The sequence below is a fragment of the Lissotriton vulgaris genome, chromosome 7 (assembly GCF_964263255.1).
Source record: "Lissotriton vulgaris chromosome 7, aLisVul1.2, whole genome shotgun sequence".
In the NCBI taxonomy this organism is placed as follows: domain Eukaryota; kingdom Metazoa; phylum Chordata; class Amphibia; order Caudata; family Salamandridae; genus Lissotriton; species Lissotriton vulgaris.
The window spans coordinates 660076941-660093343 of NC_141695.1; the positions used below are offsets into that span (position 1 = coordinate 660076941).

Genomic DNA, 16403 nt, shown 5'->3' on the forward strand with positions numbered 1-16403 from the left:
AGGAGGGCCTACTGTTAGTGGGGGGTGATTTGAATGCTGTCTCGTCAGGGATATTGGACTGCCAGCCCCCCGTGCCACAAGGCGCTCTGATAGTTGACTACCCGATTTCATTGATACATTTGGCCTGTCAGTGGCCTGGAGGGCATTTCACCTGGGAACTTGCAATACACCTTTTTCTCTGGTGCCCACCATAGCTCCTCCCGCATCGATTATCTACTTTTGCAGGCCTCCCACCTACTCCACCTACAAGAGGTCTGTCACCTGGCACGGTGCATCACTGATCATTCCCCTCTGAGGACCAGGTTAGTGCTGGGGGGATCAACAGATTGATATGGTGGTGCCCATTAACCCTTGGTATCTGAGAGGCCCCTCGTTCCGCGTGAACCTGCAGAAGGCAATAAACTGCTATTTCCAGGAGAACCTCGGCTCAGTAGATTCTCCTCAGATGCTCTGGGAAGCATTCAAATCCGTTCGAGGGGGTAGCTTCTCTCTCATAGTGGGAGTTAGGAAAGAGAACTCTAACGAACCCGAGGCAATCGAGGGGGAGATCCTATGCCTAGAAGCGAACGTCGGGAGGGGGGACACCATTTGTGACTGAAGACAGATGAATACAAAGTCATAGTCATGGATCGTGTCAAATCCTGTACGAGGGAGAGAGACGGTAGGGTGTATGAATGGGGGGACAAAGCTGGGAAACTTATTGCCTGGCTGGACAAGAAGGAACAAGCCAACCGCGTTGTACCGGAGCTCACATCTGACTCTGGTGCAAAGATTACAGATCCAGCCCACATTGCCAGGGAATTTGCAGCCCACTATGCCAATGTATATCAGACACGCTCATCCCTGCTGGAGGCGGATTCGGCTGACCTCCTCAGGGATATCAAACTCCCGGTCCTCTCTGAGGATGACCAGAGCTACCTGGATAGCCACATTACGAACAACGAGATTGCGATCAGGGCCCTTAAACCGGGCAAAGCGATGGGACCCAATGGATTGCCCATTGAGCTTTTTAAACTGCGCCCTGACAAACTGGCCCCACTCCTGCAGGTGATGTTCGAGGAGAGTAGAGAGGTGGGGAAGTTCCCTGGTGCACCCAGATCAATCCGGCTTCATGCCTCATCGCAATACTGCTCTGAATCTACAACGGGTTCACTGAGTGATAGAGCGGGCCACTACAGTGCAGGAAGATGCAGTAATCCTGTCTTTAGATGCCTCTATGGCATTCAACACTATTGAATGGCCCTACCTGTTTGTAGTACTTTCTAAGTTGGGATTTAGCCCGCAATTCATATCTTGGGTAAAGCTCCTCTATTCTGCTCCTCTTCCGCAGGTGGTGGTCAAAAATAAACGGTCCGAGCCCTTTGCTCTCAGTCGGGGTACTAGACAAGGGTGTCCATTGTTGCCCCTACTTTTCGCCCTGTCCTTGGAGCCTCTGGCTGCCTGGATCCGGTGCGATCCCACCATGCGTGGTATGCGGTGGTCAGCAGAATGGGAAGACCACATCTCGCTCTACGCAGACGACATTGTCCTCTATTTGGTCTCCCCCAAAAAGTCCCTCATATGTGTTTTAGACATTTTCACATTTTCTGGTAAATTCTCGGGCTACTCTATTAACTGGAATAAACTGCTCCTGTACATCATGTCTGGTAGAACTCCATCTCCCCCCAGGGAGTGTCTGATACAGGTGGTGTCTGATGGTTTCCGATATTTGGGGATTTTTGTCACCGCCTACCCCGGGCTCCACTATGAGAGAAATTTGCTCCCGCCCCTGCAGCGCCTGTGACGCGAGGTTGCACACTGGAGAGCGCATCCTCTCTCGCTGCTTGGCCGAGCAGCTCTTTTTAAAATGATGTCCCTGCCCCACTTTCTTTATGGCCTGCAAAACTACCCTGTCCCGGTTCCAACGCGATATTTTAAAGATACTTTAAAGAGATCAAGGACTTACAGAGACAGCTGCTATGGGACGGAAGACCGAGAATAGCTCTTTCCAAGCTAACCCTTAACTGGTACAGTGGCGGTATCAGTCTCCCTGCCATAAAGAAATACTACAGGGCGACCCATCTTGTGGCCATCAATCAGGGTACGTAACAGGCTCAGGGAGACCCAGGCTATGCCATGGATAGGTGGCTGCTGCCGGGTGGGACATACACAGAGCACTATATTCTGGTCCCAGGAATTTCCCCTTGACTGGGCCCACCTCCAACTCGGTCCGAGTATGGCACGCAGTCAACAAAAGCATAGGATGGGCCTGGTGACTTACTCCTTCGACGCCCCTGTGGGATTCGGATCAACTTGGTAATCTGCACGTCTCCAAGGGGTTCGACAAATGGGATCTCATAGGTATTTCCTGGGTAGGCGACCTCTGGGCGAAGGGTTGCATTCTCAGTTTTAGTCAAATGAAACAACAATACGAAATTGCAGACTACAAATTCGGCATGCACTAACCACCGCCGTCAGGGGGGACTCCCCCCTCCCTGATTCCTCACCCTTAGAGGAAAGACTTTTGGACGGGCTACTTCCACAGAAAGCCATCTTATTAACTTACAAAAATCTTGTGAATAATGCACCAGATCCCCTGGTTATATTGCGGGAGTCGTGGGAGGCGGATGGTCTCTTACTGGATGACGAGTAGTGGAGGGAGGCAGTTGCTTCCCCAAGGGAGGTGGCGATCTCTGCACGCCTTAGCCTGATACAAATTCTCCACAGGATCTACATCACTGGATCACTGGACCACAGATTGTCTGTATGGGGCGGGGCGAAAACTCGGACTGCAGGCATGGATGTGGAGAGGTTGCTACCTTTAAACACATACTTTGGGAGTGTGAGCAAGTACAAAGATATTGGAAGGGGATACACATGATCATGAGTGAGGTCCTTCTTAAAACTGTCCACCCTGAGGCTAAACGATGCCTACTTAATGTGTGGGAACCTACTGACTTGGGAGGAGCGGAGAAGTTGTGGGTCACTCTAGGGGCCTGGGTTGCCAAAAGAGATATAGCTCAATTATGGGGAGGACTGACTCCACCTACAGCAATGGCTTGGAAGCGGAATATTGATTGGTGCATGTTTCGGGAGAAAATGGTCTATGTTGCAAGAGGGTGCCCCCAAAAATGATCCTGATTGTGGGCTAAGTGAAGCGCTTACAGGGAGGATATCTGTGTCGCACCTACTGCCCCTCTCGACAATGAAACCATGTCTCCCGGGGTATCCGGTCCAGAATAGATACCGTTACCTGCAATTTCTTTGAGTACAACATTTCATTTAGGACACAGTCATGTCATACTTAAATTACATGTGATTGCAGACTGTCTGTTTTTTTATTGTTTGTTATAACCAATAAAAAGATATTTTAAAAAAATTTCAGTACACCACATCCAGCCACAACACCTGAAACAAAAACACATGGGTAAAAGACATTGTAATTTGCAACGCCAATACCTATAACTCTCACAAATGTATAACTCTCACAAATGCGGGACCTGTTGCATCGTAAATGCTTATTAGGTCTGGCCTAGAGACAGCGGTAGATGTCTGGTTAGCTTCATATATTCTAAATTGAAAATACATATACAGAGGGGCATTTGGCTAGTGACTTTCATCAGCTGGTCTGTTGAATTGTCTATAACATTCTGCTTCTACCCACCAGAGCATAACGTATAGGCCAGTGGGTCAGCCCGCTTCAGCTACCGGCTCGCTGTGAATGATGGCATTTTGCCTATGCACAGGTTAGTAGATGTTGATTGGCTGGGGACTGTGTGTGCTTGCCTAAGGTATGCTGGACCATTTTTGCCAATTTCTGCTGTGAGAAACATGTAAACAAATGTATGGACAGGACTGCATCTTCAAGTAGTTACCATTGGTTGAGATTAATTCATGCAATCCACCCACCAATTTTTTATTTTCTTCAGTGTGTTGAGTTAAGGGAGACAGGTATGCCCAGACATTGGTCCTGTACTCACTGTACCAAAGCACTCAAGCTGTGCAGTACTGCTGAAACCCAAATTACCCGAAACCGGTCTGGGGCTGCTTTTGTTCCTGTTCAGAGAGGCCTTGGTTGGAAGTTTGGGATGGATTTTTAGGTCGAGCCTAGCAGCAGCGCGCATGCCCTACTCGCTCTGCGAGACTGCTGTAGTAGAGTATGGCAGAGAAGCCGCGCCCACTCTGCTCCCATATTTTTCAGTGGCTTGTGTCATTGTCTTTCGTAAATGCTGCCTTCGGATTTGTTAATAGGCTTGTTAGTTCCTCCTTAGTATGGCCGTGTCTTCATTTGTACCCTCCCATGGCGACTGGCTCTTTTACTTCAATTGTTACATGGGACCTGTTATTTAGTCTGTAAGCACTATTAACTTCATTGAGTTTTTCTTACTGCAGGACAAGCCCTGCTTCAGCTGAAACCGCTTGTGGTTTTTTAAGCAGAAGGCCGCCGCTTTCAATATCAATTTAACCGGGCATTATCTTGTGTCTGTTTCAACCCCCCCCCCCGCTCCCCATAGTAAATTGGATTTCGAAAAGATTAGAGAATTAAGTCATGTGAATTCCCGGTAGCACATAATTGTGTGCCAATGGCTGAAGCTGACACCAGCACACTTGTGTTACATGTCATCTGTACTCAAGCCACCCGACTCCACCACCAATCCCCCCACCACCACCAATACCATCAATACCACTACCACCACCAATACCACCACCACCACCTATAGCACCACCACCAATACCACCATCAATACCACCACCTCTACCAACACCACCACCAATAGCACCATTACCACCAATACCACCACCACCAATACCGCCACCAATACCATCACCTCCACCACCACCAAAACCACCAAGCAATACCACCACCAAAAATACCAATACCACCACCACCAATACCACCACCACCAATACCACCAAAACCACCACCAATACCACCACCTTCACCAATACCACCACCACAAATATCACCACCACCACTACTAATACCACCACCACCAATACCACCACCGCCACTACCACCAATGCCACTACCACCACCTCCACCAATGCCACTACCACCAATACCACCACCGATACCACCACCACCAATACCACCAATACTACCACCACCTCCAACAATACCACCACCAATACCACCACCACCACCACCAATACCACCACCACCAATACCGCCACCACCAATACCACCACTACCACTAATACACCAATACCACCGGCACTAATTAATATCAGAACCACCAATACCAATGCCAATACCATCACCACCACCAATACCACCACCAATACCACCACCTCAGCACCCCTCGCTCACTAGTAATAGCAGGGGCACTGTACGAGGCCAGAGCTCCAGCCTAAACCATCCCTCCCTCCATGCCTGCCATAAAGCACAGCCTGCCCTGCACCAGGTGGTGAAGTCAGTGCCCCACTACAGCTTGAGTGTTTTTTATTAGGCCAAAGATAGCAATGACATTTAGAAATGCCACACTGCATACTCGAATTACGGTCAGGGTAGGAAAAAGCCCCCTCCATCCCGCTCTTCCTCCAGAGCTGCGACAGTGTAATCACAGAGCTAAAGGTGTTGGAGTGCTTTGTTAGTGTTTATAGCTTGGATCATATGTTATTCTCACTTCACACTTTGTGTCTGCGTAACTTATAGCACTTACACATCATCTTCACTGCACTATTTACCATTACTTTGAAGGCCTCGTAGGCTGGTCTCTTCCTCTGATATTTACAATCTAACAAGCGTTCGAGAAGGCACTATATTGCAATGCAATAGGTCTTTGCATGAGTTTAAGCTATTAGTATTGTAAATGACAATGCCTTTTATTTATGTTTTAAATCCCAAAACATAAATTAAAGGCATTTTCAGTTACAATGCCAATAGCTCAAACTTGAGTGAATGCGAGACCTATTGCATTGCAAATGCTTGTTACTAATGAAGCAGGACTAAGTCTGATTTGCATATGGGTAGTTCCTGCCTAAGGTAGGACATTGGGCAAAAAACAATGAACTGGATTTCGGCCTGAACAATTACCAGTGGCTGAGACTTAATTCAAGGTATCCACTCAACACTTTTTCTTTTTTCCTCTGAACTTCACCTGGTCACATTCTTGTTTTAATGCAGCTACAGTCCTGTGCCTCCCCATGCTTTCAATTCCTTCCTGTGTACCCGCTCATGTTTTCCAGGCACCGTCTCTCTGTGCTGTTTTATGTGCATGTAGCAGGCGCCACCTGTGGTGCGGGGATTCACAAGTTGTGCAAGGCTTGTTTAAGGCTATTGGTTGTATATGGTTGTTTGAAAGGAAATCTGCAATTGGGAATGCGATCAGCGATTGGGAAACTCTTTCGCGTTTTCGTTGACAGATCAAATGCTTGTGGCGTCTGAAATCAATGAAGCCAGACAGACTGGCTTCAAAGCGTAGGGAGGCACCTCATCACCTCCTAGAAATTGTCGTGACCTGACTGTTGGGGCACTAGGACCACGTGGACATGTAGCTGGTAGGACAGGTCACCGGACACCACATCCGGTCAAGGGGGCGGGAGTTAGTATGGAGTGACCAAGGACCAGGATGGTGGACGTGTCGTGCGAGCCTGCTAGACAACCAAGAATACAGAGCATATCCAACTGACCTGATCACTAAGTTTAAGAGATATATGGAAGCCACAAACGTGGTAGAGGCCAAACAGCTAGGTCTATTTCTAAATCTTGTAGGAGATGAGGTAGACGATCTGCTAGTAGCTCTGCCAGCAAGTGAAACGGAAACATACAAAAACTTGTCTAACAAATTCGACCCCCAAAGAAACATTGACTTTGAAAGATACAGTTTCAATATAGCGTTCCAACAGCCTGATGAGTCACTGGACGACTTTGCGACACGACTGAGGAAGTTAGTGACACACTGTGAATTTGATAAATATGACAATGAGCAGGCAATCCGTCTAAGGATCATAGAGGGATGTCGAGACACTGATTTTCACACGAGGATACTAAAAGAGCCGACAACACTAGAAACATTTTTGGATTTGGCAAGAACAGAAGCAAGAGCAATGGCGCATGCAAAGCAAATGGAAAGGCGAGTTGGACAAGCACACCGTGTAACAGACAACAGTCGCACGAGCAGCTGGAAGAGAGGATCGAATGAACCGACGACAAAGAAGCAACAAGGGTCGCAGTGCTACAGATGCAGTCTGGAATTTCCACACCGAGGTGCATGTCCAGCATTCGGTCAGACATGCAGAAAATGCAACAGGGGCAATCATTTTGCCAGCATGTGCCAAGGAATGCAGTTTAAAAATGAAAGAGAACGACCAGGGAGGCCACGAATGACAACAAGCAGGCATGAAAGACATATTGAAGCGACAAACAGGAGTTCATCGTTAGAATCAGGAGGAGGAGAAGAAAAAGGAGAAAAGGTGGAGCGGTTATACCTCATGTCCACGGAGGAAGAGAACAGTGAAGAAAGCATCCGCTTAGTGGACAAGAAAACAATTTAAAAAAACGAGTCCGTAACCATAGAGGTGGGGCCCCAAAAAGCAAGTTTCGTGCTTGACAGCGGCGCCACATGCAATATAATGTGCGCCACAGAATATGAAAAAATGAAAAAGAAAGCAACACTGCTACCGTCAAGGGCAGAGGTGTTCACCTGGGGCGCAAGAAATCCAGTAACAAACTTGGGGAAGTTTACAGAAACTCTGACATACAAAAACCAAATGATCAAAGAAGAGTTTCTCGTGCTAAGAGGGGACATCCCAGGACCATGCCTATTAAGCAACGTCACAGCACAAGTAATGGGCCTGCTCGAGATGACATATTGCATGTCAGAAAAGGGAAACATCTTAAGAGAATATCCGAAATTGATAAAAGGACTGGGAAAGCTAAAAGGACAGCAAGTCACGCTCCACATTGATGAAGCCATCAGGCCAGTTGCCCAGCACCACAGACGTGTACCGATACACCTGCAACCACAAGTCGAGGAGGAAATAAAATCACTACTGAGTCAAGACATCATAGAGCCGGCAGAAGGACCGACACCCTGGGTGTCACCAATAGTGGCTGTGCCGAAGAAAAACACATCACAGATCAGAATGTGTCGACATGAGGATCACGAACACAGCCATTGAAAGAGAACGACACCCCGGGCCTCATCTGGATGACATAATCAGCTGCCTGACAGGAACGAGACGATTCTCCAAGTTGGACCTGTGCAAAGGATACCATCAGTTAGAGCTAGATTCACAGTCGAGATATATAACAACATTCTCGACGCACCTAGGACTATTCCGCTACAAGCGCCTGAGCTTTGGGATATCGTCAGCAGCTGAAATATTTCAAGAGACCATCCGGCAAATGATTAGACCAATAAAAAACACTTTAAACTACAGTGACGATATCTTGGTATTTGGAAAATCAGACGAAGAGCATGATAAGGCACTGAGAGATGTATGCTCACAGCTAGAAGAGGCCCGACTAACTCTAAATGAAGAAAAATGTGAACTAGGGCGAGACGAGTTAGTATTTTTTGGACATATCTTCTCGAAGAAAGGGATGAGGCCAGATAGCAGCAAAGTAGACACCCTAAAAAAGGTGAAGCAGCCCAGTGATGTACGGTCATTTCTTGGCCTTGCCAGCTATTGTGCACGATACATAAAAGACTTTGCAACAGTAAGCACACCACTGCGAGAACTGACGAAGCAAGGACAAACCTTTGCATGGACAGCAGAATGCAGCAAGGCCTTCGATGAAATCAGAGAATCAGTGACGGCTGTAGATCACCTGGTGTACTTCGACCCAACACTATGCACGGACCTCACTGTAGATGCCAGCCCAGTAGGATTAGGCGCGATACTGGCACAACACAAGCAGGAAAGGAGTCACCAAGAGGGATTGTGGCCTACGGGAGCAAAAGCCTGTCAGACATCGAGAGAGCATACTCTCAACCAGAAAAAGAGAGTCTGGCTGTTGTGTGGGCATGTGAACACTACCACATGTTCATATACGGGAAGCCATTCACAATAGTGACAGACCACCGAGCATTAATAACGATCTATGGCAACCCAAGCGCAAAAATACCGCCCAGGATAGAACGGTGGGGAATAAGGTTGATGGATTACAACTTTAAAATAATTCACAAGCCTGGAAAAGAAAAAAATCCAGCAGACTATATGTCCGACATCCATTGCCACACAAAGCGGACGCAACAACCATGGCGGAGGAATATCTCAACTTCATCTTAAAACATAACACGCCCACATCAATAACAATGTCAGAGATAGAACAAGAGACAAAAGGAGATCCCACCATGCAATCGATCCTGAAAGTGGCAAGCCAACAAAGGTGGAGACACATAAACAATAACAGTCCCACAGATCAGGGAGTCATCAAAGAAGAACTACTAGCGTTCAAGAAAATAATTGAAGAACTGTCGGAAACAGAGAATGGAATCTTAATGAGAGGGGCACGAATAATAATCCCTTACATGCTGAGGAAATGAACAATTGAGCTGGCGCATGAGTCCCACCGGGGCATAGTGGCAACAAAAAAAATGCTGAGGGAAAAAGTGTGGTTCCCGGGACTAGATGGCATGGTCGAAGAGGCAATAACGAGATGCCACATCTGCCAAGTGACTGGACCACCATCGAGACCAGAACCACTACACATGTCAGAGCTACCAAAGGCAGTATGGACGGAATAGGCAGCAGATTTCTATGGACCACTGGAGACAGGAAATTACCTTCTAGTCATCATTGACGATTTCTCACGACTTCCGATAGTAAGACAAGTAGCATCCACATCAGCCAATGCCACCCTACCAGTGTTGGATGACATATTCGCTGTCTGGGGCTCACCACAAACGCTCAAAACAGATAATGGCCCGCCATTCTCAGGAGAAGAATTTTGAAGCTTCATGGACTACCTTGGAATAAAACATCGAAAGATAACACCACTGTGCCCGCAAGCAAATGGGATAGCGGAGCGCTTCATGTAGACAATCAAAAAGGCCATTCAAAGAGCAAAACTGACACAGATATCGACAGGACAGGCATTGTGCCAGGTGCTAAGGGACTACAGGAACACCCCTCACAGCTCCACAGGCCGATGCCCGGCTGAACTGGTACTAGGACGTTCAAGCAAGACAAGACTACAACAGGTAGAGGCAAAAGCGAGTGCAGACTGAAGCAACATATCAAGAAAAGACAGGGAGGCAAAAGAAAAGATGAAAGAATATGCTGACCACCGGAGACATGGAGCTGAACCAAAACTGAAAGAAGGCGACACAGTAGTGGTGCGACAGAAACAACAGAGGAAGTCGGACAGCCCATTCTCCAAAGAACCACTGATTGTGACGAAAGTAAAAGGACCAATGATTACAGCAACAGCAGGTCAACACAACATAACAAGAAACAGTTCACACTTCAAGGAGCTGAAGACTGAAAGAGAAGAAACATCAGCACAACCTGCGACAGCCTTGAAGGAAGAAGACCGAGAACAAGAAAACGGCATTGAAGCAAGACCAAGAAGAACATGCAAGAAACCACAGAGACTAATTGAAGAGATGTAGAGCAACTGGATCTCGATCTCTCTCTCTCTCTCTCTCTCTCTCTCTCTCTCTCTCTCTCTCTCTCTCTCTCTCTCTCTCTCTCTCTCTCTCTCTCTCTCTCACACTCTCTCTCTCTCTCTCTCTCTCTCTCTCTCTTCTCTCTTCTCTCTTCTCTCTCTCTCTTCTCTCTCTTCTCTCTCTCGATCTCTCTCTCTCGATCACTATCAGCGCTGGCCATCAGTGACTGCAGAAATGTGCCATGAATATTTGTTTGTATCACAGGGGGAGATGTCGTGACCTGACTGTTGGGGCACTAGGACCCTGTGGACATGTAGCTGGTAGGACAGGTCACCGGACACCACACCCGGTCAAGGGGGCGGGAGTTAGTATGGAGTGGCCAAGGACCAGGATGGTGGACGTGTCGTGCGAGCCTGCTAGACAACCAAGAATAAAGAGCATATCCAACTGACCTGAGTATCGTGTCCTCTGTTCCCCGTCGATACACCGAGATATCACAGAAATCCTCCATTTACATTTATGCACAATTTTTTTTTAAGGTTAATCATATGGTTTCTTTCGATATGCATCCAATAAATTAAATGCTTATATACAAAACACAATAACAACGTTCTTTAAATAGTGCGCAATTGACACTTATTCACATATTTTGCTACAGTCTTTAATTTTATAGTTTCTTCTTAATACTCTCCAATTTTCAAACCAGACCATACTACCTAACCAATAACACAAGTGGCTTTGTCCCACCTTCCAGTACACGATGACAGTAGAGCAGAGGAAGATGCAATCATATTCTGGGCAGGGGAGAGATGTATCCTCAGCATGAGTGTTGTCTTTGTCTAAATGTTTGCTAAACCTCCCTCCGAACTTCCATTAGAGTAGCCACAGTTAAGGTTTGTTTCTGACCGCCTGAGTCTGTTCCACTTCGAAATATCAGCATGGATGAAAATTGTAATTGTGCAGTGTTGATTACTTTGTACACGGGCAGATTTTATACTATGCTCAGCAGATGTCTGTGCTGCAAAATGTTATTAAAATAGATATTTCAGTTGTTAGAAGAAAATTGCTTTCTTAAATTCTGTAGAAAATTCGTTTCGTTTTTATTTTCAGAAAACCCTTTTTGAATCAGAAAACTATGGTAAACAGTTGTCGGAGGAGCTTCAAAATGTAAAACAAGTAAGAGTGCTTTTTAATAATTACCAATTAATAATCATTATACACAGTGATCCTTTGACATCCATTACACTGTTATTAGTTAGGGGCTCCTCTTCGATGGTTCTGTTGCCTAAATGTTGGGGGGAGGACAGAAGCTTTAGCATACGGATGTCCAAAATCGCAGCGCCAGATTTCCTTGGTATCCACCACATAAGATTTAATTTAGATATACTTAATCTAGATGGAGTAGAAATCAATTGATATCCATGAAAGTTATTTATATTTACACAGCCAGTGGCTATCCTGAAAATCCGTCATAGGTCCGCCCTCTGGTAACTACCATTATACACCCCGACCCTTCACGACAGAGTAGCCAAGGGATAGCTCAATCATCAGGCTGTTCACCGATGCAACAACGCAGGTGATTGGCTTGTCATACTCTTGAATCTCAGCAAAGCCAACTCAAACTTACATCTGCCCGAAGGTTGGTACGTTGAGTACCTGAAGTGAGTATTGTTTAGAAGCAGTGCAGTATGAAGCAGTGTACCCAAGCATTTGATGATGATTATTCTTATTATTATTAACTATAAAACAATATGATCCATTATTAATAATGATAATAACAATGTCTATCATGTCATAATTATTATGTTATTATGATAATTGTTATATTATTATTATTATTATTATTAGGATTGTAAGATCCTTGGGTCCAACACAAGTAATTAATTCATGTCTCTTGATTAAGGTTTAATTTAATTTACTCTTATTTCTAAAGAATTAACAATTCCCTAAATAAAAAATATATATATTTAACTTGGTTTATTTCCTTCTGTTTGTCTTTATGTATAGCCTTTTAAGGTTTAGCAATATTACGTTACAGGCAAATGTTTCAACTCGCATCTAATGACTGATTATGTTTTTCAACATTATTTGTTATCGGAAACCTCATAGACATTGTAAATATTCCAGTTTGTCTCTTCAGGTGAAATCAGCATTTGTCTGACAGCACGCGTTCTGAAAGATCTTTCCTATCTGTGCAGATATGTTTTCACTCTCTATTTTGGTCATAACATATAAAAACAAGCAACGGCCAACGGCTGAGCCAATCAGTCTTGCAAGCAACGCGATTACCTTAGCCAGTGCCTGAGCAACTTTGTTAAAAAATATGGAAAAAAATGAAAACACTGTTTTCTATACTTTTAAGATGGCTTCTGCATTTCTGGATGCATTGAGCTTTGCAGGAACTTGTGGTTCGCTGTGACTTAACCGGGGTGGCGTAGTGGGCAAAGAACGATGGATTTAACCCAGATCGTTTGACTGGGGGAGATAGTTTGCATTGTCAGCATTTCGTCCCTCATTTGTTTGCTGTAACACTTCTCACCCTAAGTGGGATGGGTATGCCCAGACGTGGGTCCCTTGCTCACTGTGCCACTGGATTAAAGCTAGCCTGGATGAAGAAGGGTGACATACCCTGAAACCGGTCCCAGGATGCTTGTTTCCGATCCAGGGAGGACATGGCCTGGCAGTTCGGTCAGGACTGTTCGCATGGGGCACAAGGTCAAGACTGATTTGCATATGTCTGGGTCCAAACTTGGGTGGTGTAGTGGGCAAAAGAACGGTGGATGTAACCCAGATCTTTAGACTGGGGGAGAATGTTTGCATTGACAGCATTCCGTCCATCATTTGTTTGCTGCGACATTTGACTTAACGACACAGCACGTTGCGTCAAGCAACATGGCAGCTTTCTTGAAATCATAGAAAACAGCAATTTTCTGTTTTTCTATACTTCTAACAAGGCCAGGTACCACTGTTGACTTTACCAATGGATGGTGAGGGGGGACATCCAGTGGATCAACATGGACACTATCTGATGCCTGAATGCTGCTGAGGAGCATTAGGAACGAAGAATATTGGGAGAGCTAAAATTAAAGTGAATTAGTGCACTCCAAAAACAAAGGATCCATCGCCCTTTTCTACATCTGTGGACTATGGTTTAATCGCGAAACAAGTTGCACCACTGGTAGTATGGACGCTTGATTAGTAAATGGGAGTGTATTGTAGGAGTTAATAACTGCGCACATTAATTTACAGTGAATTACAGTAAAACCAATTGGGCTCTGCAAGAACAACAAAGAAGATAGTGTCCAAACCATAAATATTTATTAACAGATTATTCAAAGTTACAAACTTCCTTATTTTAAATAACATCATGTGGCAGGGGCTGGTTAGAGTCGGCAAATGTCTGAGGCTTGCTGCTCTGAGGCCCCTCTGAGGTCCACTCTGCTCTGAGGGGGCAGTACGATCCAGCATGAATAGCGCAGCTGCCGCAGACAAGCTGAGCAGTGCCGAACCGAGGACCTGGAGTTTGGCTTACCACCTGCTGCTTCATGCATTTGCTATACTCACCCAGCCCTATACGGACATATGGATGGGAGGCCTCAGAGGCTTAGTACAGCGGGTCGAGCTGCCTAATTGGACCCTTAAGGCAAGGAGCACAGTGGACTGCTTGGAAAAGGGGCGAGGTTGCAGTGTGGTAGCTGCTGCACCGTAGGGTTAGAGGGCCACAGCACACGGAAGCGGCCAGCCTAGAGGCTGCTGTGGCTTGGTCACCACAGTCTTCACAGGCCCTCTTTCCCTTGTGAGCTCCCTTTGTTTTTAGCTGACAGCCTGTTGGAGGTCTGACTCTTCTCCCTGGCTTGGCTCCTTTCCTGAGGGTAGAACTTAAGCCTGCTTGTCTTCTATTGAGCTTTGCCAGGGTGGGTAAACGACTCTGGGATTAGAGGGGAGAAGTGACTGTGACCTGCCTGCCTCCCGCCTTGGTGTTGGACAGGAGACAGAGGGAGAGTGGTCCCTAGGCTGCCTGCCTATGTGTCTTGTGTTTTTTGTGACCCCTTCACCCTGCTTGAGTTGCCCTTTTGGTGGCAAAGCTTGCCTCATCTGGCCTCTGAAGCGGTCTACTTCTTCAGACATTGTGGCGGTTTCACCTCGTTCTCTCCAGTAGAAGGTCAGCATGGTGGAATAAAACAGGGAACTTAACAGATCAATCTGCTTTTCACTCCTCAATGTTGGCTTCAGGAAGATCAGTGCTAGGACGAGGAGGTGTCTTGGGAAGTTGAGTACAAATATAGAACCCAGTGTTATCTCAGATGCTCAAGGAGGAGTCAGTCCACTGAGGGTTCTGAGACCACAGGTTGTGAGAAGGAGAGAGTCAATCAAGAGCCATGGTGTTACAAAGGTACTAAGTTACTCAATAAGGTCCTTTTTGCAACCTAAGTCGAAGAAGGAGGGCCATTTGTCAATTGCTGTACTTGGGAGGTGACCGAGTTGGCCACTGGGGCCAATGGTTTTAAAAAGGATCATCCAATCATTCGCTATTCCTATGACTGGGGATCGAAAGTCCAGAACACTGTGGGTTCTCCTGGGAGCACACATATAGGCGTTACTACTAAGAAAAGAATGAGTTGAAAGTGACTCTGGAAGTTCATTCTAATGCGGCCATGAAACCCAAACCTAACAAAGATATTACTTATCAGCTGCCTGAGCAAAGACCGAGCCAAGGGATAGTGGAGAAGGTCCTGTTAAAAGCCCAGTGTTCCTACTCTAAACTGGTTTAGAATGCTGTTGAATGAAAAGAAAATAATAAAGTAAATCATGTAAGCCCATTTGTGGTGAGAGACATGGCGGTGAAGCAAGTTATTGGAGACTCTGGAGCAGTGGAGCGCTCGGGCAGTGAAGGAAAACATTGCACTTTCATGAACTACCTAAGTTATAAGTCAATCTTGGACAACTATGAGAGAGAAGGGGATAGGGAGGAATAAGAAAGACATGTGCCTATGTTCTATGTTTTCAGTCAATGGGGGGTATGAAATACAAATTGGTTGTCAAGTCCCTATGCAGTCTGTGACCACAAGGCACAAAGTAGAGCCCAAGAGAGTGCTAAAGTAAGGAGACTCTCTCTCCCATACTTAATTGATTAACCATCCTTTCTAGAGGAAAACGCCTTGTTACTTCATGAAATACAGCCAGTGAATCCCGAAATATTGTTATACTGTACTCTAGTAGATAAAAAAAAATCCACATGGTAAGCAAGTCACAATTAACGCACACTGGATAGCTTCACTGAATACCGTTTTAGAATCTTCAACTACTGTCTAAACTTGTGAAGGCTACTGAACATAATGTTAACACTAACTTAAGGATTTTACAGCTTTTGTCAGAAATAAGCATCAAATTGGATGAGGACAAGGATAAGAGTAAGGACTTTAACCACTCAGGCGACAGCACTCTCTAGAACACTCCCAATAGAGGCTGAGTCCCTCAGATGTATTACTGCACGTCGTATGCAGGGAGCCAACTGAAATAGTGAAACTTTTTTATTTTTCTTATTACTATGCCTGAAATGCCAAGGTAAAAGGCTATTTAATCCCTAAAGATCCTCGGAAGCTTGTTTCCGGTCGAGGGAAGGCATGGCTTGGCAGTTCGGGCTGGACTGTTCCCATGAGGCACAGGGTCAGACTTATTTGCATATGGCCATGCCTGAATTGGGGTGGTGTGGAGTGCAACAAAACAATGGATTTGGGCCCAGATCTCTGTACTGGGGTTAATGTATGACATTGTTCTGCATTCTGTCCATCAACTGTGGTTTTTACATTTGTCACCCCGACTGGGATGGGTATGCTCAGACTTGAGTCCCATGCACTCCACACC

General features: G+C 45.9%; 1 protein-coding gene across 4 annotated transcripts in view; it reads left to right on the top strand.

The window, feature by feature from the left end:
• Positions 1-16403, top strand: part of STXBP4 (syntaxin binding protein 4) — a 553950-nt gene that overhangs the window by 252724 nt on the left and 284823 nt on the right. For all 4 annotated transcript variants that reach the window (XM_086930861.1, XM_086930863.1, XM_086930862.1 and 1 more), the window contains one exon: positions 11649-11714. In XM_086930861.1, the coding sequence (XP_086786987.1) occupies positions 11649-11714 (66 nt within the window). The remainder of the gene's footprint in view (positions 1-11648; positions 11715-16403) is intronic.